The following is a 21,909-nucleotide window of genomic DNA, read 5'->3' on the forward strand; positions in this document are numbered from 1 at the left end:
CCCCCGCCCTGCACCTGTGGAGCACCACTGGAGTCCGTCCCGCTGGCCAGGCAATAGCCGGGGTGCCCCGCTAAGCCCCAAACAAGAGGAGAGTGAGCACTCGGGGGTGCACGAGCAGTAAAGGACAGAAGGTTCGGAAGGCCTGGGGATTCAGAGAAGCAGATCCTTTTCACCCTCCGGGCCCTCCCCGCCCCCTGGGAGAGTCACAGAAAACACCCAAGAGACCCGCTGTGTGAAGAGGTAGAGGTTTATTGAAATATAAACATTCGAGAACATGTAAGATAGAAAAAACCACAACATATACAGACACTTGCTGCAAGAGGACGTCTGAGGTATTCATCACCGCCTAGGCTACCGTGTGCTAGCACATCTTCCTGGTCGGAGCCCGCGTGGACGGGGCGGGGGGGCAGAGCGGCCCGGCCCGCGGCCTGCCCTGGGGCCTTTGGGACTGAACCTTCCGGGAAAGCTTCTGTGGCCCAGGCCCGGCCCCTGGAGCACCTGCGGGCATCCCCGCTCTTGGGCTTTCACTCCGAGACCCTGCTTTTTTCCTTGAGGGCAGAGAGGGTTTGCCGAGAGGGCAAGGCCGGGCAGCTGCCTAGGGAAGGGGGATCCAATGACCAGAAAGCTGCAGTGCGTGCCCGTGTCCTCCGGCTGGGAAGAGTCCATCCTTCGTGACCAAACCCCTGAGAAAGACACACTGGCCAAGTGTTCCGACACTTTTAAGTGGGCCCAGTGCCAGCCAACTGGGCTCGTCCCTGGCACCAGACCCCAGATGCCCTTCTCTGCCCGCTGCCTGCACTTACCCAGTGGGCAAGGTGGGGAGGCTCCCGAGGGCGGAAGAGGGTTAGGCCCCGGGGGATGGGGCTGTGTGAGTGTGACAGCGAGTGTGCGGAAGGCCGGGGGGAGCTGCAGCTTACCGGGCTGAGGTAGCTGTTTTGTGCTCAAGCTTTTGAGCTGCCTTTCCTTGCGTAGACGGGGCCGAGGGCCAGCCGTGCGAGGGCTCCTGCCCACGTGGCCTGTCCCCGCCAGAGCCTGGTGATGTCACAGTGCTGGGGCTCTAGGAACTCTGCGGGCCGTGCCCAATGAGGTGAGCCTGTGGGACAATCACCCCATCTTCCCAACACGGGAGCAGCCTGCTCCAGCCCGGGGCCCAGAGAACAGAGGTCCCAGCATCCCTGATTCCCTGGGGCAGCCCCGCAGCTACAAGGCCCAGGGCCTCCCTGGCCTGCCCCTACCCTGAGCTGGGAATGCTGAGTCCAGGACCACCATTCTGTCCCCACCCTGGAGGGCCGGCAAGGGTGTGGGACAAGCCCTGCTTCGGCAGGAAATGGGTCGGGGGCCATCTCCGGGACTGCGTGGCCGCAGGACCCAATCTTTGCCAGCACGGGCCTCTTGATCCACTGTCTCCCCCGCCACTCTGATCCCTGAGTCATCCCTCCTGCCTGCCTCCCGCCTCCTCACTGGGGTCCTAGCGAAGGGCCGGAGGGGCTGGGGTACCAAATGTTTGCTCGGCTCTGGGGGTGATCTGCTTTCATTTCTTTGGTGCTACAATAACGACAATAAAAATTAAAAACAAAAAAGTCAGCAAAACACATATAAAAAAAGATTTCAGAGATGCAAATACTTCCTGAAGAATCAAAACATCAGCAATTACAAATTGAGGTATTTCAATGAACCTGACGTCAGCAGGTCTGGGGACGCTGGGGCCGAGGTGGCCCCATGAGACAGGAGGGCCCAAGGGACAAGTGGGCTGTTCCGGGAGAGCCGGCCAGTAAGGGCGAGTGAGGGCGTGAGGTCTGGGAGGGCCAGAGAAGGGTCAGTGTGGAGCAGGTGCCAGGGCCTGCCTGGGCAGCCCCCTTGGCTCTGCCTCTCCCTCAGCAGGTGCTCAGTCAGCCTGGACCTGAGGACTGCCCTCATGTGCCCCTTCCTGGGAGTCTAAAGGGGGGGTGCGGGGCCCTGAGGGCTGCTTCAAGACTTGGCTTTGAGGGACCCACACCTCTGGAACCACACCCGGTGGGCAAGGTGGGTTAGGAGGGCCCCATCCCATGCTCAGCAGAGAAGGGCCACGAAGGCATGGTCTTGGCGCCGAGCAGCCCACGCGGAATTAGTCTGGAGGTCTGAGCAGGGGATGAAGCCAGGGACCCTGGGGTCACGGCAGGAGGCAGGGAAAGGGCAATAAATTAAAGGGGAAAGGCTCTGGAGGGCCTCCAGCCCTGTGCCGGCTTACCGATTGTCGATACACTGTGCCCGGGACGGGAGGTGGCCTGCGGACCCGGGAGGAAGCCGGGAGCCCGCGGACCCCGCCCGGTTCTCCAGGACAATCCCTGATTGGACAACGCTGCCCTGTCCTGCCCCTGCAGCCTCTCCCTGTCCCCAGAGTACAGCAGGACCTGAATGGAGCCTGGACAGACGGACACGTCCAAACTCTCAATATCTGGCCAAATGGTGTTTGACATGGGCTCCGTGAGATGAGGTAAACTGTGCATCAGCCTCCTTCCCTCTCGGCAGGAGAGCGTGGGGTGGGGAGCCGGGTCCTGGCCGTCAGAGGGACCAGCTGGTGGAGGGCTCGGCGCTGGGGGTGCCCCGAGACGAGGTAGGACTTGGGGAGCAGTGAGAGCTGCTGCTGCCGCTGGCACTGCCGCCCACACTCGGGGGGGCAGGCCCCGCAAGGAGGTGGACCACCGGTTTCTGGGCGAACAGCACACCTGGGCAGGGGGAGCAGGAGTGAGCGGCTGAGCCAGGCGGGTGCCCCATCCCCCGTGTGGCCCTGCCGGAGCCCTCGCACTTTGCCCTCAGGGGGCCTCCAGGGGCAGGGAGGCACACAGCGCTCCTGAGGAGAGAACCAGGGCCCTGCGGACGCTGTTCCCCTCCCCGGGGCTGGGGGGGTGGATGGGAACAGGAGGGGTGTCAGAGGGCAGGGGCAAGCTGGAGATATGCCAGGACAGGGCCTTGGAGGGGAGGTGGCAACGTGCTGGAGGTGGCCCGGCAGCATGGGCTCCTGAGAGGGAGGACGGTGACAAAAGGCAGGGTGTGCGGAGGTGAGGCTGCAGAGAAGGGAGGAGGAGGAGGAAGGGAAGCCTGTGTGCCTCCCGGGAGGAAGGCTGGCCCTGCACCGTGGTGACGCCCCAGGAGTTGCTAAGACGGGGAGGGACATGATGAGATCCGTGTTTTAATTGCCCTCTGTGGAGCTGGAGGACCGCAAGGCCACTACTCCAACGGCGGGGAGAGGCCCAAGCCAGGGCAGCAGCAGGGTGGGGGGTGCAGGCGGCAGGAGGGGGAGAGAACAGAGCAGTGGGGACCGCTCAGCCCTGGGGGACCTGTGAGCTCTGAAGGTTCTGGGGGTTCTGGGGGCCCTGAAGGGGTTCTGGAGGCTCTGGAGGCCCTGGGGAACAAGCTCCTGGTTCTTGGCCTATGCAGCTTGCACACCCACTGACAAAGGGCGCAGGTGGGACAGGGGTTGAGGTGGGTGAGGTCCGGGGAGCCTTCACCTCTCTTCTGACTGCTCCCCATTTTGAGAGGAGGCGTTATCCTCTCCTTTCTCCTGAGAGAGGGGAGAGGACAGCAGAGCCAGGTGCCGATCCCTTCCTTCCCCGTATTCTCCGTGGACCTACTCACAGCCCCCACGCCGCCTAGGCCATTGAACAGCACAAGGCAAAGGGCACCTGCGCCTTGCCCGCTGGCTCGCCTGGTCTCCTCGAGGGCCCCCGGTGTCAGGCAGAGACCTCCGAACATGGCCTCTGAAGCACCGGCTGTGCGGTGACTTGGCATCACATCGCCCCTTCCCTGGCTGCAACCTGATGCCCATGGCCAGCGGCCCAGCAGAGCTCGAGCGTGAGGCCTGCAGCGTGGTGCCCCGAGGGCCCGGATCCTACCCCCCAGAACGGGAGAGTCCAAAGGGACAGAGCATGGCTCCCCCCAAGGTTTGATGGGAGGTGCAGCTTTAAAGTTCCTCCACCCGGCACCTCCCGGGCCGTCCGGGTGACAGGAAGCCAGCACGCCCAGGCTCCCCGGTGCCCCTCATCGGCTGTGCTGGGCTCGTTCCCAAACTCCCACCTACATCAGAGAAACGGGAGCTGGAAGGGACTGGCTTCCAGCACCGGAGACCCGGTAGAGATGCTAAACCACAGGCGACAAAGCCCCGTCCCACTAGACCCGAGAGACGACTGTGGAGGGCTGGGGAGAGCCGCACGCACGGGCTGCTTGTGCCGCACTCAGAGTCCGCCGCCTGCGGTCAGTCCTCAGCCCATTTTAAAGACAGGGAACAGGGGGTGTTCAGGTGGGCGGGGCTGAGCCGGTCCAAGGAGACCCGTGCTGGCCATGGTGGAGGCGGCTTACGCCACGATGTCTAGGGTGAAGGCATGGAGCCGATTACGGGGCTTCCCACTAAAGGGCGGCCGCAGTTAATGAGCCAGCCATGGTCCCAGGGGGCCGGACGAAGGGCTCCTGTCGCTCTGTCAGAGCCGGGGGGTCTGTCATCCGGTTAGCAACCCTCTGCTTCCCCTAGGCTGGAAACACCACCTAACCCTTGGAACCTTGAGACTACATGCAAGGGAGGGGGCAGCCGGGGCCGTGGGACTCCCTGGGAATGCCAAGAGCGTCACCTGCGTAGGTGGTGCCATCAATGTCCACGGACATGTTGATGCTCCCGACGCTGCCTGTGGCCAAGTTCAGTGCTGCAGCTGAGGCCTCTGATCGGTCTTCTGCTGGGATGAGGGAGACAGTGGGCCTGGTCAGGTCTCCTGGCACCAGTGTCCTCTCCGAGGCCCTCCCACTTCCCCAGACAGGCCACAGCTGCCTGAGGCCTCCCACTGCTAGACAGCAGCCATATGCTCTTCTCTCGGGTGTAAGGTCTGGCACGAGAACCCGGGCTTGCCAATGTTCTCTCACTTGCTATGTTCTCCTCTGAGCCACTTCTGCCCCCGTGTCCTCTGTTGTCCAAGGAAAGGGATCACAGGCGGCAAGGACCGACCCAGCTCCTGGCTACACACCGACCCTTGTCACGCGATCCAGCAAATCCTGATTCAGCACCCACTACCCATCAGGCTGGGGAACCGGAGATCCGAGGGACCCACCACTGCCTGAGGACCTGCCTTTCCTCCCCCGACCCCAACCGGGTTAGGACCTCAGGGAGAGGGTCGGCCTGCCCAGCGTGTGGCCCAGCACCTGGCACCCGTTTCACCCTGGCGACCTTGGATTTGCAGAGAGCTGCGTGCGCTGGCACCCAGGCCCTCTGCCTGGCTCACCCCGACTCTGCCCTTTCATCATGCAGCCAGGAATCCTTCCAGAGGAGCTGCTTTTCTATTAGTGTCTGGCTTGCGCAGGGCCAAGGGCACCGGCCCCAAGAGGGTAAGAGAGCAGAGCTGTGCTGCCAGCGTCCTTCTGCTCCTCACCTGGGGACAGGGCGCAGGGGGTGCGGCCCGCGAATATGCACAGCTCCCTTCACACCTGACTTCTTTCCATCACATGCTTAAGTTTGTTCTGAGGTAGAGTCAAGGGCAAGAATGGCAAAGAAAATGTAGGGGGAGGACGGGAGAAAGGAGGAACAAGGGGCACGGAGTGTGGGATTCAGGAGCCGAGGAGGGAGCTGAGGAGGGAGGGGAAGAGAAACGAGGAGGGGAAGGGAAGATGGCAGCGATGCTGCCAAACTTGTATTTCCTCTTTCCCTGGGTTCTTGAGGGTCACAGGCAGCCTGGCCTGAGGCACTGGGCTTCCTTGGAAGCTTGGGAATGGAGGTGCTGCCTTCCGCCCAGAGCCCAGATCTACATCTGGGGAGGCGCTGGGGGCAGGGGGAGGTGAGCCCTTTCATTTAGACAGATCAAAAGGCTGGTGAGGAAGAGAAGCACAGCAGCCGCCCCCAGGGCCTCTGGCTCCTCCTCCTCGAAGGACTCCTCCCTTTTGCTAGAGAACAGGGCACTGCCTGAGGCAATTTTTGGTGAGCTGAGATCCCAGTGGGCACAGAAGCCCCATGTGACTACCTGACCTTGTGACGGTCCTGGGGACCTGCAGGGCCCCCACCCCAGTCCTGGGACGTGACCAGGCCCTTGAGTGGAGCCCAGGTCGACACCCAGCAGGAGGGGAGGCGCTGCCCTGGCCTGGCACTCACCCCTGCCGTTGATCCTGATCTTCATGGGCAGCTGCCGCGCCATGCTGAACAGGCTGCGCTGGAAGGCCTGCTGTACCAGGCGCTGCTCCTCCTCTGACAGCCTGGACGCCTTCTTCTCAGGGGGCTCCCCCGCCTCCAGCCGCTCCCGCAGCTGCTCCAGTGTGGCCGTCCGGGTACCGGCCTGCTGGCCTGCCAAGGTCACGGGCACAGCCAGGCGATTTGGCACAGGCACCGTCGTCACTGGGACTCCATCACCTGGCAAAGGCACCAGAGCTGGACCAAGCGTCCCACCTGACACTGGCCCCACCATGCCCTTCCCTGCCCACCCTCCTCCCTGCTGGGCCCTGCAGACCTTTCCTGAGAGTGTTTGCTGGGGATATCCGAGGGCTGCTGGCATTGGCGCCACTGCTGGAACCCAGCCCGAGGATAGGGAAGCGGATCTTGGGTGGGGAGAGGAGGGCAGGTGCCCCGGCAGTGGCAGCAGCGGCAGCAGCAGGTGAGTAGCCAAGGAGGGAGGAGCTGTAGCTGGGCCGCCGGCCCTCCCTCCGGTTGCCATCGATGGCTGCCTGGAGCTCGGCTGGGGAGCTCAAGGCTTTCTTCTCACACTCATAGGCATAGAGATACTTCATGTACCTGGAGGGAAGGAAGGGAGGGAGGAGAATAATCCAGAATGGTACCAGAGGCCACCCAGTTTAAGCTCATGGGTCTCTGTGGGGCAGGCCTCTGGGACATAGGATCAGTTGGCAGAAAAGAGAGATCAGGGCCCTGGGGTGCGCTAGCCCAGGCCTGTCGAGCTGCTACTCAACACCGCAGCAAACTCTGCTCCAACCGGAGGTACCAATTTTTTTTTTTTTAAGATATTATTTATTTATTCATGAGAAACAACGAGAAAGAGAGAGAGAGAGAGAGAGAGAGAGGCAGAGACACAGGCAGAGAGAAAAGCAGGCTCCATGCAGGGAGCCCGACATGGAACTCGATCCCGGGACCCCAGGATCACACCCTGGGCCCACGGTGGCGCTAAACTGCTGAGCCACCCAGGCTGCCCTGGAGGTACCCTTCATTAAGAGAAATAAAGACCATCTTCACTCATGTTTTGGGTTTGTTTTGGCAGCGTTTTAGGGGTCATTTAGAAATGCTTTGCAATGTCTTCCTGGCTCCTGGATGCCCTAACCATCCTGAGCCAGGCTGGTCCAAAAGGAACAACCTCTCCACACGCTGTAGGTGAGTGGACCTATGGTGCCATCCCTCGTTGCATCCCACGTCCCCAGAAACAATTCTCTACCCAAGAAGCTTGACAGAAGGACTGCTGTACTGATTACAGTTACGAAGATAAAACCCTCTACTTTTTAACAAGGCTGTGACAGCTGCCTGCCTGATGCTCCCTCTGTATGCTCCAGAGAGTGACACCCAGTGTGTTCCAAAGGACAGATTCCCCTCTGCTCCTCACTCTCTGATGCTACTCCTGGTTCTCCTGCTCCTATTAGCCTCGTAATTAACTCAGACGATTACAAAAACAGGTCCCAAATCCCAGGTCCTGTTGCCGGGCATGCTGAGTGTCAGTAGGAAGAGCTAGGCTCAGGGTGGACGTGCCGTGTGGGAGACACTGCCCTGGAAAGAGCGGCGATGGGGCCGGAGGGCCAGCGGCGAATCTGAGCTCTATCACTGCCAGCTGGTAGATCAAACCATTTAACCTCTAAGACTCGGTTTCTGTTTTCTGAAAAACGGGATGGCACCTACCTCCCAGGGTTGATGGCGAGGTCTGCAAGAAACAGAATGGCAAAGGAGCCTAGGGAGGCACTTGGGAAATGGCAGCTCTCGTGATCATAGGAAGGGATGCATCTCAGAAAGTTCCTGGCTGCGTCGGGAATCCTCATCCTGCCCACTGTACAGTGGAATTTCCTTCCTTCCCCTCGTCTAGGTTAACGCATTCCCTTTCTCCCAGGCTCAGCTTCCTTCCCCCAGGGCCCTGGCCACTCACTGGGTCCTCAGGGTAAAGGCGGCGCTGGTGATCGACGTGGGCAGGTTCAGGCCTTTGGTGATCTCCCGCCAGATCTTCTTGTTGATGATCTCCACCAGACCTCCCTTCTCTGTCACCAGCTTATACAGCATATACAGGTCCAGGATTTGCTTGGCCATGATGGGGATTCGGTTGATGGGGGTCCCTGTGATTGTCCAAATAGAGAAACAGAGGGTTGTGTCATCAAGCAGAGAAAGAAGATGTACGCACGCGCCCAGCTTTTGCTGAGTTGGAAAGACATTCGTGAGTCTGCTTTCAGCTGACTCAAGCTCCCAAAGCTCGAAGCTATTAGACTTGCTGCCAGTTCTCCTTGGGATAAGCAGAAAGACCGGTCCAACTCACAGGCCCTGTGGTCCTGCTTAAAGCATTAGCCTCCCTGGGCCTGTCTTCCCATTGGTAAATGAGGGCTGTGCTAGATGGCTTCAGAGCTGTGCTGTGCTGTGTCTGGCTAGCAGGACGAGCCCAGATTCTTTCCTAATGATGTGGCAACTCACACTCCTCTGGGGCCTTCAGAAGCCACTCAAGCCGTCCCACCACCCACCTGCACTGCTCCCGGGGCCGTCATCTGTATCTCTAGGTGCACTTTTTAACAGTGTTTTCATTTGCATACCGCCTGCTTCTTTCTCTCCTGCGGCAGGCAGGGCACAGCAATGTTTTCTCTCCTGTGTCCCCACAAGTCAAAGGAGCTGCTGGACACACACATCTCCAGGGGGATGAAAAGCTACTGAACGGCTCTCTCCCCACTAATCACTCCACCCCTCCCTGGCCTCTGACAGAGGGAGGGTCACAGCAGCTTCCGCCACTGGCCCCGAAGGGAAGTGAGAGGAGCCGGGGACTTGATTAGGAAGCCTGGCACCAGGCAGGAAGGCCCGCTAATGAGCACCAGGGGACGGCAGGGAGGGCGGGCCTGGGGTCCTTTCACAGGCCGCTGGGATGCTCGGCGGGAGGCGTGATGGATGACTGTCATTTGGCAGCCTCAGGATTAATGATCTGGAGGTCAGAGGGGAGAATTCCACAGGGAAGGGTCACCGTCCGGGGCAGGGTATGAGACTTGTTGCCTTTTGATGGCAAACTCCTTTTACTGTACACAGGCTGCTCTCCTCTGCCTCAGCCCCCTCCCACCGCCCCAGACACTCCGAGGCCTCGCTGGCAGCCTGCTGGATGGTAAGCCAGCTGGATTTTCCAGAAGTGCTATTTGTTTCAACTCCTCCTGCTTCTTTCCTCTCAAGAAATGGCATTTTCTTCACAGCCCTGAACTGCTGGCCTCATCAACTCTTTCACAGGGTAATTCAAGCGAGAGAATGGAGCAGAGGGTCCCATGAAGAAGAGCGAACAGCATGAACATGGGGGCGATGTGTGGCAGCACCAGGCCTCTTTCCTAAGTGTGAGGCGGGGCCAGGAGGTCTTCGAGAACCTCGTCTTGGTCAGCTGGTCCTTGGAGGGTCAAAGATGAACGGGTCCCAGTGCTAGATCCAAAGATTCACAGGTGAAACTTCAGAGGACTGTGGGTACACTGTCAATACACACGGCCCGTGTTGGTCAACTTTTCCTCCCTGTGCTGCTCTGGACAGTCAACCTGATTGCTGACACAGACAGGAGGGTCTGGTACAGCAGAACTGCTCTAAGGGCCACCTCCTTCTGGAGGCCTGTCTACTCGAGCACACTCACAGTGCAGGCCAGTTCACATCCTCATGGCGTCACATGGAGACTCTAGAAGGCCCACTCTCAAGGTCCCCTCCCATTTCCAGAAGCTTCCGGGACATCTTTACGAGGACCTGTTCACTTCCAAGTCAGAATATTCACACTAAGCTCATCCTTATCCCAAAAGCCAGCCCCTCCATTCTCACCACTTCTTCTTCCTCCAGTGACACCACCATGCTCTGAGGTATGAGGAGGCACTGGCTCCTCTTTTCTCTCCTGTTGGCCACCTTGAGATTGTTAGGAGGCTTCACTGATTCTTCCTTGGAGGCGCCTCTCAAAGTGTACTCTGTTCCAGCCCAGAGGCCTCTTACCCCCGTGCAACACCTGCACACCGCTGCCACCACGGCACTCGCTTCCTCGTTCAACACCCACGGATCCTGATGCCTGCCCAGTCTCACCACCCGGGTCACCAACACCCCTGGAGACACTGCCTAGGAGGTATTCTAAGCATCCCCACAACGCACTCTCACTCTTCAGCTGCCTCTCGTCACGCCCATCCCCAGCCTAACACGACCTGCCTCTGCTTAAATCCTCTCCGTGCTGGGCTTCAGGAAGAATCTGCTAACTATCCCCATTCGGAGGGATTTCTTCTCTCTCAGAATTCCTATCACAAGCCCTACAAATTCAGCAGGTGAAAGGTCTCTAATCATTTCATGTATGTCCGCCAGGTATCCCAGGAGGACTGTGAGCTCTGTGAAGGCAGAGACAGACTGTTTCTCCTTCACTAGGTCTTAAATATTAGAGTGTTTAATAGGTTAAACTGCCGTGCAGATGGGGAAAAAACGTTTCTCAGAGTCAAAACAACCAGCTATGGGTCACCCAACAGGGACCATCAGATGCACTTCTGTCATGTGGTGTGCCCGCCAGACCCGTCGCCAGCATCACCTGTCTGATGGCAACAGCCCCAAGCAGAAGTCACCCTCTCTTCTCAGACCCCAGCAGGTTCGTTAGGGTCATGACCCTTGGTAAACAGCATGGGGAAAGGAGGCCCAGGGTGCCTAAGCATTTTGTGTCCAGGTCCCATGAAAAGCAGACAAGCAGCAGCAGAATGGCTGGAGGCCGGGGCACCTGGGGGTAAAGAATCTATGACCGCACTCAGCGGGGTGGAAGGGAAGGGGACGTAGGGGTAAAAGTGTACAACGTGGCTGGGTCTGTGCTGTCCATGGATAGGCGCAGCTGAGTGTATAAGCACCAGGCAGGGGACTTGCCCAGGGCACCGTTCTCCAGAACAGTTGCCTTGGGGAACAAGCTACGCTGTGGTTTTGGAAATCCATTCGCAAATGGCCTTCTAAGTCGGCACTATTTTCACCGGGATCTCCAATTGTGGTAGATCTTCAAACATAAAAGGTGTGTTTTACATTTGGAAATGGTCATTCATGGAGGCAAGCCAGGACAATAGAAGTGCCCAGGCCGTTTAGCACCTCTGGGGGAAACCACAGGTCTGGGGTACACTGGCACCTGGTGGTGGCCCCCACAGTCCTGCTCTGTGGTCCGGCCAGGTACCATGGTTCAGAGTTCAGTGGATAAGAGGACATGCTCTTCCCAGAGTCTAGCCCTCTGTGAAACCACTAAAAATAGCTCCCAGGGCAGGAAGCCCCCGGGTACTGTCAGAAACAAAGCCAAGACCATCCTGAGCGCTAGCTCTAGATGACTGTACGGTTTTCTCACATTATCCAGACAATCCAGACACAAAACCTGCCCTGGCTTTGATTCTTCTAACAACCAAGAGGCTGGATGTTCAGGCTGGTCTGTCTCTGCATCTGCTCTCTGCCTAATGGACCTGGCAGCCGTCCCCTTGTCCCAAGGAGACTCCACGACGAAGAGAAGGGAGGCCTTTTAGCTGAGTTTACCTTCTGAACAAGAAAGAGAACCAACAGACCATACTGGGGGGTGGGAATGGGGATCGACATATTCAGGTCTCAGTTTCCCCATCTGTGAAATGAGTAATTTGAACTAGATGACTTTCAGTCCCATGAGTCTAAGAATAAACCTTTAAACAAAAATGGGATGCCTGGGTGGCTCAGTGATTGGGCGTTGGCCTTTGATCCTGGAGTCCCAGGATCGAGTCCCACATCAGGCTCCCTGTGAGGAGCCTGCTTCTCCCTCGACCCGTGTCTCTGCCTCTCTCTCTCTCTCTCTCTCATGAATAAATAAATAAAATCTTTAAAAAAACCTGATAGTTGTGCTTATTACCGAAGGGAGAGTGACTTGTCTTTAGGAGCATGCCTGAATTATGGATAATGTTGCCAAGTGACCTTGAGATGGAAAGGTTTAAGAACCTGTCCTAGGAAGGCCCTTGTGTGACCATGGACCAGATCCATACACTCTCTGCCCAACCTTGCAGGAAAGAGTCTCTGGCCTGCTCTCTCTGGACTAGATTCTATCTTCCTCTAAGGAGGCTCCTCATCTGAGAGGTGATAGGTCTCTGTTCACCATAACTTGAAAAGCAACCTGCGAAGAACCAGGAACGAGGCAAGCAGCCACTGCAGAGAGCGCTCTGGGGTCACTACGGCTGGCCCTGCGGGAGGCCGAGTCTCCGCCCTCCTCACCCCTCCCAGGGGGGCTTGAGCACCCAGTGGGGAAGCCTGTGTCCTGTCAGTCACTGCTATCAAAGCAGGAGCTGGGATTGAGGGTAATTAATCATGCTCCCTCTGACAGGAATCCAGGGCCTTATCTGTACCCCAAGAAATGCCGCTGGTCTCCAGTTCCCTCCTCAATAAAGGAGACTGACAGATCCAACAAAAGGGCCCTTATCAGATTTCAGCCAGGAGCCTGAGGCAGCCTGAGGGATGGTGTAGAAAAGACTTTTATGAGGGCCCTGGGCCCAGCATGGACCCAGCTCTGCTGTGGGGCTCCAGGGGCTTTAACCCTTGGGTGGTGGGACAGTGAAGGCCAAAGCTGTCATCAGAAGCTTCCAGCCAGGGGGAGCCAAAAAAAAAAGAAAAAAATCCTGCTCCCTGGCACTTTGCTCTCCTTCCTGCCACTCAGACCGCGGAGCCAGAGTTAGGGGTGGGGTGAGGGCAGGCAAAGGAGATGGCCTCTTCAGGCACTGGAGACAAAGATGGGAGGTGGCAGGAGTGTTGGAGGGAGGGCCACTTCCTCCCCACCACAGAGAATGGGACCATTCCAATGACAACCAGATGCAATCAGGGGTAGGGACCCCAGACAGTCACATGGCTGCCTTCCTGCCCACTGATGAGGGGTGAGGGCCCTGGACCCAGGACGTGGCCCTGCCCAGGACGCTCGCTGCTTTTTCCTAGCTTTAAAAAAGATCATTAATCATTTCCATGGCCTGTCAAGAGAGCTGGGCAGCTGAGCAGAGAGCCTAGAATCATTAGGACCCATGGTAAGTAGGGACTGTGCACAGGCAGACAGACAGGCTTCCTGCCCTTCCTTGCATATTAATTCTTGCCCTGCTCTGGTCCTGCTGCCCAGAAACAGGCAAAGAAATGACCGGTGATTTTCCTCCTAACTTGTTTACGTAGAAATTACTGCATACTAGGAAACTGTGCAGCCGCGTCTGGCAGCGTGCAGTTCAACGTGTAGCTAACTGTTCCACAAAGCGGAGCGGAGGCAAGATGCACAAATATCCCAATTCTGCACGGATAGGTGTCCTGGAGGCCTCTACCTCTGATTTCCCACTGATAACAGACACATACTACAGTACACTAACCTGAAGTATACAGCTCGGTGGAATTTCACTTCTGTGTACAGCCCTGTAACCATTCCTCAGCTCAGAATACAGAACATTTCCAGCACCCCAGGAAATTCTCATGGTCCTTCCCACTCAATATACATCCTCCACCTCTTCCCTCCTAGGAGGCAGCCATTATCCTGACCTGCTTTTCTTCAACTTTGGATACACGTAATCATGTAGTCTATACTCTTGTGTCTGGCTTCTTTTGTTCAACATGAGGTCTCTGAGAGCCCTCCGCTGTGTACGGCCTTTTTTACTGCTCTGCCGTATTCCAGTCTAGGACTGTGCCACCCTTCATTTGTCCATTCTACTGCTGATGGCCGCTGGGGTTCTTTCCGGAGTTCTGGATCGAATCTGAATACTTTGAGAGGTCTTTCAGTGAGTGCAGCACTCATTTCTGTTGGGTAAACACCTAGGAGTGGAGTTGCTGGGTAACAGGGCCGGCATATATTTAGCTGTAGCAAATGCTACCATGTACATTTCCAAAGTGCTTATGCCCATTTATATTCCTAGCAGCCATTCTTGGGAGTACTGCACATACCAGCTTGAGAGGTTCACCTTCAACTCCTCACTCTTTTTGATATTGTAGCTCAGACTAAGTGCTTTAGGTGAAGGTCAGTGTGATGCTGTGTTCTCCCATGGCTTTATAATCAAGGTTAGGGCTGTGCAGGCTCCTTCCTTGAGAACTGTGTTCAGAGAAGCTGGCCAAGGAGTCAGAAGGAGGTGGACCACCGGGTCTTCTCTGCTTTGACTGTGGCTGATTCAACAGACCTGGCTGGTGTCTCCAAGAGAGGGGGCAGAAAGTTGGCTGGGGAAAGGCAACAACTCAAGGGCCTTTTGGCCTAGACACTGCATAGCTGCCTTCCATTGCCGATCCGTGCCTCTAGCTTCTCAAGACTCAGTAGACTTTCCCACAGGATAAGTGGACCAAACTCTTGCTCTATACTTTTCCTGCACCAACCCTTGGATGACGTACCAAGTATTAGTTCACTTGGAAAAAAAAAGGCAAAACTATCAACTCCATTTTATCAAATACTAAAAGTATCAATTAAAAATTTGAAGGGGGGGCAGCCCTGGTGGCACAGCGGTTTAGCGCCGCCTGCAGCCTGGGGTGTGATCCTGGAGACCTGGGATTGGGTCCCACGTCGGGATCCCTGCATGGAGCCTGCTTCTTCCTCTGCCTGTGTCTCTGCCTCTCTCTCTCTCTCTGAATAAATAAACAAATCTTTAAAAACAAAAATTTGAAGGGGAAGAGGCTGAATTTAATGACAAAAGTGGGCTTTTCAATTTAGCCACGCCGTCCAAAAACCAGGATCTCTTCCCATTATTGCAGATAACTGAGTAGATAGAGGGCATTAAATGACTATTATAAGTGGAAAAAAGAAACAAGCAGTATATCAATAGTAGTTGGAACACCTGGGGGGGCGAAAAAGATCGGGCCTCAAACAAAGGCTAATTGTGAGACAAAGATTTGCATTTTACATTTTCATCTGGGGATAAAATTAGAAAATGAAGCCCCAAAGCCTATTTCATCTGACAAAGACAACATATTTTAGTCTATCAGGAAGACCGTCCATGGCACAGACCATTTACTGCAAGATACAAAGAATATATGAGAAACTGCCTCCACCAAAAGGCAAAGCAATATATGTCATGAACATTTCCTTGCCTGAGATGGATAGATAAGCACACAACAGAAGGAAAAACACTCAAATTGCACTTTGAGGCAGACCAAACCCTTTTCCCACAGTAAATTCTTTGTATATACACATCAAAAACAGATTCAACAATCCATTTGGGAAAACCAAGGTCAGTTTGCAGCCTTGAACAGACCTAGTGCGGGATGGAGGGCAGTTCTCTGGGTGAGGTCTTGACAAAACGTGTCCTCTATGTGACTGAGCAGTTCTTTCATCTGGTGTGTCCAGCTCGGGCAGGGAGAGGAGAGTCTTGTTCGTGGGTGCTCTGGGTGCGTGCATGATGGGCCAGGGCTTCCGTCTCCTATGCCCCCTACCCCCATCGCATCCTGCCTTAACAGATGGCAGCCTCGGTGCTACTGTGAATTGTCACATCTGCCCTTCCCTGAGAGATGGGCCATCTCTTGAGATGAAGACTCCTCTTGCATGAATAGTTCTACATCTGCGTTAACTGCCCTACTGTCAGACCCTACCAGACGCCCTACTGTGGAGACCAGCCAGCATTCTCTGTGAGGCTCAGAAGGCTGAAGGAGAGAGCAGACCTGCCCACTGCCCGGGCAGGAAGTGATAGAGCTGCTGGTGCTAGGGACCATGTTTCTTGAGCGCAGGAGAGGGAAGGAGCCCTGGCCTGGGTGTTAGGGGACAAGTGTTAAATGGGCTCTGTGGCCTTAGGCAAGTCACTTAACCTGGTGACCTTTGCTTTCTCTACCCCTTAGAGCTGGGGCTGTGGGGAGCAAATCAAAAAATGGGTTGAAAGGGTTCTATAAAGTACAAAGGATAGTAAAAATAAGAGCAAAATTATTCTCTTCCTCCTCTTTGATGACCTATTTTTCTCTGTTTCATGGCCTAGGGAACAAGAAAACAAGCTTTTCTTCCTCACTGCTGAAGAATGGAATTGTTTATAAGCCTCTGATTATCAAACTTCCATATCAGTCCCCCTCTGGCCTATCTAGAGATCCCCCTGGAAAATCTATCATGGAATGATCTCTCAGTAACCACCCACAGTCAGTTCAATTAGCCAAAGAATTTTATTTACAACAGTTTGGCTTTATTTTTGGCAAGGAAACGCGTGTGGATTTTCTACACACACACGTGCGCGCGCGCACGCCTGTGTGTGCATGCAACCAAAGGTTAAGCAAGAAGGAGCATCAGAACTCTGAAATCTAACCAGTCTTTCTAGAGAAACACAGGTGGGGGGCAGAACCAAAGGCAACTTGTTTACTTCAATTTGACCAGTCTTTTCTTTCTTTTTTCTTTTTTTTTCTTTTTTTTTTTTTTAACAGTATAAATTAAAATTTTAATTATAGGAATACTACCTATATCTCTGAAAATTACGAGTAAACTGCCCCACCTTCTTTACGCAGTGAATGAATTTAATAGCATTGACCTTTAATCGCAGAAGTACCTATTAGCAGAGACTGGAAGGTGGTATTTTCTCTGCTTTATGACAGATTGCTCACTTGACTCTGTGTGAATGAGGAATGGCAGGGCCTACGGTGCGGTGTGGACCCATGGGTGATCTTGCCCAGCTTCTGAGTGTGGGCAGGCCCTTGCCTGGTCGCCAACCCGAGGCGCTGTGGGACATCTCCCAGCAGAGGCCAGGTCCTGGGCCAGCCTGTGGCAGGAGGGAAGCTAACATCTGAGTGCGCATCTAGTGTCAAGCACTTCGCTTCAAGATGTGAGTGTAGAATGGAAAAGCTAAGTCACGCTTAGTGGAGGTGGGTCTCCTCCACCCAAGGACACAAGGGAAGGTGAGAATCACTTGGTCTTGGAGGTCCTTGGTATAGTTTTTACACAACTGTTTTGCGAGAAAATTGCTAAAGGGGCTTTTCTTCTCTTTTTGGTCACTGAGGGTGGCTCATTATCTGTTGACAGCAAAAAGACACAATCATGGACATAATACAGAACACAGAACTTGGAAGAAACTTCCAGATTAACTCTAAATGAACCCTCTCATTTTATATATCAGGAACCTGTGGCCTCCAGGGGGAGAAGGGTTTGCTCCAGATCAGGGAGATGGGTGGGATGTGACCCTGGCTTTGCGCTCAGCCTCCAGCTTCCCGAGGCAGGCAGGAGACAGCGAGCCCGATGGGGGAGGGGTCATCAGGGTGCAAGTCACCCTGGTCTGGCCCAGAAACCAAGGTGCCTGGAGCCGAAAGGCCCATCTGTTGTAGTCCATTCACTCAAATGCGTTAACAAGCGAAGGAGACCCCGCCCAAAGCAGCGGTCAAAGCAGCGGTCACAAGCCAGGCCCCTCTCCCGGGGACTGCCTATATCACCTGCAGCTGTGGTCACTGGGGGGGCCTGCCGGGCCCTGCCCCCCGGGGAGCCCCGTCCCCGTCCTCTGTGGTGCAGCCTGCAGTGTCAGAGCTGCCCAGCCCCACCCCTAGCCCAGGCAGGAGTCACCAGGCCTTTGAGACCCAGGCCATTTTCAGTGGTGCCTGTGAAATCTAAGTTTCTCTTCCTGTTAGCTCTGGCGGAGGAGTCATTGGCCTGCTGCCGGCCTCTCTGAGGCTTTTCCTCAGCCCCAACTGACAGTATCTGGCTCCTGAGTGCCCCGGATGCTCTGAATTGGGACTGATGAATCAGTCACAATTGTCCCAGGGCCCTCGGTCTCACCACTGCGTGAAGCGTGAAAAGGACAAGCTTCACGTCAGTGAGGCTGGGCTCTGTGCCCCCACCACCCTCCTGGCCGCCCCCTCGACTTCCCACTGGCAGATGCAAGTGTCCAGGGAGATCACCGGGAGTTTAAAGGACAACCTCCACTCTGTCTCTGCCTCACTCTCCCCTCTCTCCCCCCAACACAAACTGCTTGCCACAGTGAGCCTCCTGAAGGCCCAGCTCTGGCCACGTTCTCTATGTTCTACGTCCATAGACCAAAGTACTAACGTCTCGGCCAAATAAGGCCTGTCACCGTGTGGTGCCAGCTGACTCAGCCAGGGCACAGACGAGGGTCCTTCCAGCTGTGCCTGGGCCATGGGCACGACCACGCTTCTGCCTCTGCCTGTGTGGGTCCTCCACTCCCATTACCTCCTATCCCGGGGAGGCCTCCCCGGCACTCCAGACCCGGACACGGTCCCAGCACCCACTCCTCTGGTACTCAGCCACAGGAGGGGTGCTTGTGATACTGCCCAGGACAGGCCCCTGCCGCCCTCGGGTACTGCTACCTGAATGGAGGTAAGAGGAGGATTTCCATAAAAAGTATCTCTGCAAACGAAGTTTTAGATCTTTACCTTCTTTCTCATCCTTTTATAGTAGTGGTTCTCAATGGCGGGGGTGGGGGTGTGGGGATACTTTTGTCCCCCAGGGGACATTTACACTATCTAGAGATATTTTTGCTTATCATGAAGGGGGGGTGCCCCCTACAACAAAGGACTGTCCGGTCCCCAAAGTAAATATGTTGAGGCTGAGAAACCTTGTATTTGGGTAACTAACAAGTAGCAAAATGGATTCCTCTGTTTCTCTGGGTGATGCCAGCAAACAGTGAAATACCTAACGTAAGTGCTGAGGACAGAAGAAAATTTGTTCAGCCTGAATCACCATGAACTGATATGATCAAAGGGTGTCACTTACTCCTGCTTTGGAGTCATTCAGAAACATACTTGATGGCAGTCTAGCAGTGGCTCCCTGCCCCCCGCCACTGTAGAGTGTGGCGGGCTTCTCAGCACACCCACTGCTTTTTGCTGCCGACTTCCAATTACAGGATGGTTACCTACAGGGGGGCAGCTCAGCCTCCCCGCACAGGGCCTGCTGAGTAAGGGACACCTATAGGACTGTTCCCACAGACAACACCTCTTGAGCACCCCCTTGTCTGGCCCTGTGCTAACATTGGGAACACAAAGATATGATAAAGGGGCTGTCCTCAAGGAGCTCCTAGTCTAGTGGGGACACAGAGTAGTAAACAAATAATTTCCGATATTGACTCCTGGCTAGGCCAATCTAACTTCCGTTTCCCTTTAAAAAGTCCTTTTGGGGAGAGAGACAATAACATAGAAAATAAAGCAGTGGAGCCACATCGCTGATTAAAATCTATATTGCTATGGCAGCCCCTCTGAGATGAGATCAGCTCCTGGGTTTGCACCAGCTGGGCTTGTGGAGCTTGTAAATAATTAAAAGGTAATTGGAAGGGAGACCAAAGTATTAAGTGGATTTTTCACTCTCAGGGCAACCAGGGAGTTTCATTGCTGCCAGTCACATTATCTTTCAGGATTATATTCTTGTTCTCTACCGACACACACAGCTCCAGATAGCAGTTGGAGGAGTAAACTAATTAGGCTGCTTAGACTGCTTTGAGAGGCGTGGAGATGGGAGGACACTGAGACTCAAAACTTTGTCTTTGTAAGCAAACCAGCAGTAATGGGCAGGCTACTGGGACAGCAATGAGGCTTTAGACGGTAAAGGAAGGGGCGGGGGGAGAGAAAGGAGTTAACACAGAATAGTACCTGCTGGGGGCTGCTGTTATAGCTCAGCCTAAGATAGAGAATTTCATTCCCAGGTCTCAGTAAAGCTGCTGATGCATAAAACCAAGGGATGCATGATCAGACATAAGCGGGATCCCAGGCAAGAGGCTGGTGGGAATAGCTCTCTCGTGCGGCTTTGTCCTGAGGGTGATGAAGGTGGAGCTACGCAGGTTGCTGAGGACCTTCTCCTAGAAAGGCTGGGTTTCTGGCCATGCTTCCTGAGGGCTGACCTGGCTGGTGAACCCACTGCTGTGACAGGATGTAAAGCCAGGAAGTTAAGTCACTGGGCTCAAGACTCAGTCACGCCAGTGTCCAAAGTGGACACGTCTGGGGAAGTGGGGTGGGAGTGAGAAGGAGAGATGGACAGAGAAGTGGGAAGGCGCAGATGTCCGTGTAATCTACAACAATTTAACTGCAGGAATGCCCCAACCAAGCCAGTGGGTGCAAAAATCAAAGAGCCAATGGATAAAAGAGCCTTTCCTTTTCATGGATCCTTTCAGACCCTCTCAACAAATCCTGAGGGGCCTCTATTCTTTTATTGGCCTTTGTCAGTCTCTGTAAGACTAGGTACATCAACAGAAAACCCCACATACTAGTTTAGGTGGTGATGTCCAACATTGTTAGAAGGCTATGGAGAAAGTATATTTGAATTTTAAATACCTCCACAGAACAGTTAAAGAGAAGAGAGCATCACAAACAAGGCAAGACCAAATTTGGATGCATCACTCCACTCATTTTCTGCCCAGGTCCTCTCTGCCCATTTCGATCTCATTGTCTGCCAATTACTCTGCTAAGGCCAGAACCAGTTGGCAGGAAGCGCCTCTTGTTCTCCTGGGCTAAGATGCTGGCACTCTGCAGTCAGGATGGCTAACAGTGACTTGCACACTCAATTAATATTCACCGAGTTGAAAAACTGAGTAGACTGCACACTCACCCCTCTTCTGCATAAAGATGAAGAGGTCATCCAGGAACTCTTTCCTTTCCGGATCACCGTCTAGTTCATACAGCTGCAGTCCCGGTCCCCCCAGAAAAAAAAAAAAAAACACAATGAAAAATTCCATTTAATGCAGGAAGTTTTACACCAGACATACACAACCATCTCTGTATCTCTCTGTATGACTGCAAATGTGACTCACAGACCACTCCTGTCCTTATTCCTTGGGGGCGGGGGGGGGGGGGGAATAGATACAACACCCCATGGCAGCACTAGCACTGCCCCTTTTGTTATCACAGAGGAAACATTACAGACCTTGGCAAAATCTCTAGAGATCTCTCTTCCCCGGCCTCCATCTGCATCATCACTCCAGGTCAAACCACCGTTCTGAAGGGGAACAAAGCACAGAGTTCAGAAGGACAGAGCGGCAGAGGGCAAGGCAATCATTCAGGGCAAAGATGAAGACCCTCAGCAACTGGGCTATCCTAGCTTAGTCTACCCCCTCTGCCCCTCCAACAGGGACATCTTTTGCTTTCAGTTACGGTTCCAAAGTAAATGGGAGTCAGGTAGAAAAATCACGCCCATTTGTTGGAAGAGGGCAGGTGTTACTTATCCTTGAAATCCTGGAAAAGGAGGACACAAAGGCCCAACTTTCTGAGAAGCTGCTCATCCCTAGCTGATCTTCCAGAAGCCATCACTGTGAGATGTACCACTTTTCTTCAGGTTCTGTATGGTATATGTGTTTGTATGATTTTTACGGAGTGTTTGTACTATACAGTGTGTTATAAAGACACTGAGCCCAGCTTCCCTCATGACCCTCTAAGTGGAAGGTAAAGGGCAGGAGGGAGCAGGACGCAGGTCCTGAAGTTCTGGTCTCTCGGCCAAGCCCCACTGCTAGAATCCATTAAGTCTAGTGATATGAGGGCTCTCAGAGCTTGACATTATTCCCAAGGTACAGAGATTGTGCCACTAGGGTGAAATCCATTTCCATTAGAGAAATAATGAAAACCGAATCCTAATTTGATTGATTAGGTTAAACCAACACCATACAAACAGGAGAAAATGGCAAATATGCCTTTGTTTATGTTCTTGGGACCCGCTTCCTGCCTATATTCAGTTGGGTTAACTCTTACTCCTCAAATTAGGCAACATCTTCTGGGGGAAGCCTTCCCTTCACTCTCAGCCGCACTTAGTACTCTGGAAGCAGTCTCTGTACGTTTCGAGTTTAGAATTTAACGTCTTTTGAAATTATCTATCTTCCTCACCACATTGTCAGCTCCTCAAGAATAAAAGTTTCTCATTC

At 54.5% G+C, this 21,909-nt stretch overlaps 1 protein-coding gene across 5 annotated transcripts in view; it reads right to left on the reverse strand.

Moving 5' to 3' along the window:
- Positions 1-237: 237 nt before the first annotated feature.
- ARID3B (AT-rich interaction domain 3B) overlaps positions 238-21,909 on the reverse strand; it is a 55,128-nt gene continuing 33,456 nt past the window's right edge. For 4 of the 5 annotated variants that reach the window (XM_041745319.1, XM_041745320.1, XM_041745323.1 and 1 more), the window contains 7 exons: positions 20,922-20,993; positions 20,607-20,679; positions 8,082-8,265; positions 6,456-6,736; positions 6,104-6,358; positions 4,602-4,703; positions 238-2,705 (listed from right to left, as the gene is read on the reverse strand). In XM_041745319.1, coding sequence (XP_041601253.1) covers positions 2,542-2,705; positions 4,602-4,703; positions 6,104-6,358; positions 6,456-6,736; positions 8,082-8,265; positions 20,607-20,679; positions 20,922-20,993 — 1,131 coding nt within the window. In that variant the 3' untranslated portion in view covers positions 238-2,541. The remainder of the gene's footprint in view (positions 2,706-4,601; positions 4,704-6,103; positions 6,359-6,455; positions 6,737-8,081; positions 8,266-20,606; positions 20,680-20,921; positions 20,994-21,909) is intronic. The other variant, XM_041745322.1, reaches the window with a different exon arrangement.

The sequence above is a fragment of the Vulpes lagopus genome, chromosome 2, assembly GCF_018345385.1.
Source record: "Vulpes lagopus strain Blue_001 chromosome 2, ASM1834538v1, whole genome shotgun sequence".
In the NCBI taxonomy this organism is placed as follows: domain Eukaryota; kingdom Metazoa; phylum Chordata; class Mammalia; order Carnivora; family Canidae; genus Vulpes; species Vulpes lagopus.